General features: G+C 42.7%; 1 protein-coding gene across 4 annotated transcripts in view; it reads left to right on the top strand.

Annotated features, from left to right (window-relative positions):
• Positions 1–907, top strand: part of prom1b (prominin 1 b) — a 25329-nt gene that overhangs the window by 9963 nt on the left and 14459 nt on the right. For all 4 annotated transcript variants that reach the window (XR_004796694.1, XR_004796695.1, XM_035660848.1 and 1 more), the window contains exons 3-4: positions 4–30; positions 115–320. Coding sequence is in view for 2 of the 4 variants with exons in the window: in XM_035660848.1 (XP_035516741.1) it covers positions 4–30; positions 115–320 (233 nt within the window). In the remaining 2 variants the exon portion in view is untranslated. The remainder of the gene's footprint in view (positions 1–3; positions 31–114; positions 321–907) is intronic.

The following is a 907-nucleotide window of genomic DNA, read 5'->3' as shown; positions in this document are numbered from 1 at the left end:
CAGCCAGAAAACGTGGTCCTGTTACTAAAGGTAAACTCCCATAACACAGACTACAATGTCTCAAACACGACAATATGAAGGGGTGGTGACTGTGTGAATCCTGTCCTCCTGCAGTGGATCCACTACGAGGCCGGGTTCCTCATATGCGGGACCATCGGCATCTTGATCGTGGTGCTCACCCCCATCGTAGGCATGTGTTTCTGCGCGTGTCGATGCTGTGAGAACTGCGGAGGGGAGATGCACCAGAGACAGAGAAAGAACGCCGACTGTCAGAGAGGTTTCTACACCGCCTCGCTCGTCGCCACCTCCAGCTTCATTGTGTGAGTCGTCGTCGTCGCCTCTTCAGTCTGTATCATCTCGTTTGTCACCATCACTATGAGGATTGTTTTTTTTTTTCTTTTCATGAGAGAAATTAAGGTTATTATTAATTAGAGATTAAAGGTTTTGGATATACTGTGCTAGGTGCTGGAAAAACTGTTTAGATACGTACATTGACATGGATATATTTTCAGACATACAACAGAAAGGGAAGCGTGTCATATCAGGATCCCAAAGCAACCAGTACAGAAGTGTTTTCTGAATATCAGTCCACCCTAACATGCTACAATTTAATAGTATGGGGCGTCCTCGAGGTTTACAAGTTCATATATCGAACCATGAATCACAACATCCCTGTTTCTTGTCCGGCCAGACACCAGTGGAGCATCTCTTTGCCTCCCTTCCTGCCGTCTCTGTATTATCTATATTAAAACGGACTAAAAAGTCACAAAAACATGAAATAACAAGCGTTATAAAAATTAACATTTCCTCACCATAATTTCATTGTAAAGTTATTTTGTTAGTGCAACAAATTATTCCATTTAGAATTGCACTCATAAAGTATTGTCAGACTCAAGATGGACAGTTT

The sequence above is a fragment of the Morone saxatilis genome, unplaced genomic scaffold, assembly GCF_004916995.1.
Source record: "Morone saxatilis isolate NCDOM2014 unplaced genomic scaffold, NCSU_SB_2.0 Contig17, whole genome shotgun sequence".
Lineage (NCBI taxonomy): Eukaryota > Metazoa > Chordata > Actinopteri > Moronidae > Morone > Morone saxatilis.
Note: the sequence above shows the minus strand (reverse complement) of the source record. Positions and strands in the feature narration are given on the sequence as shown.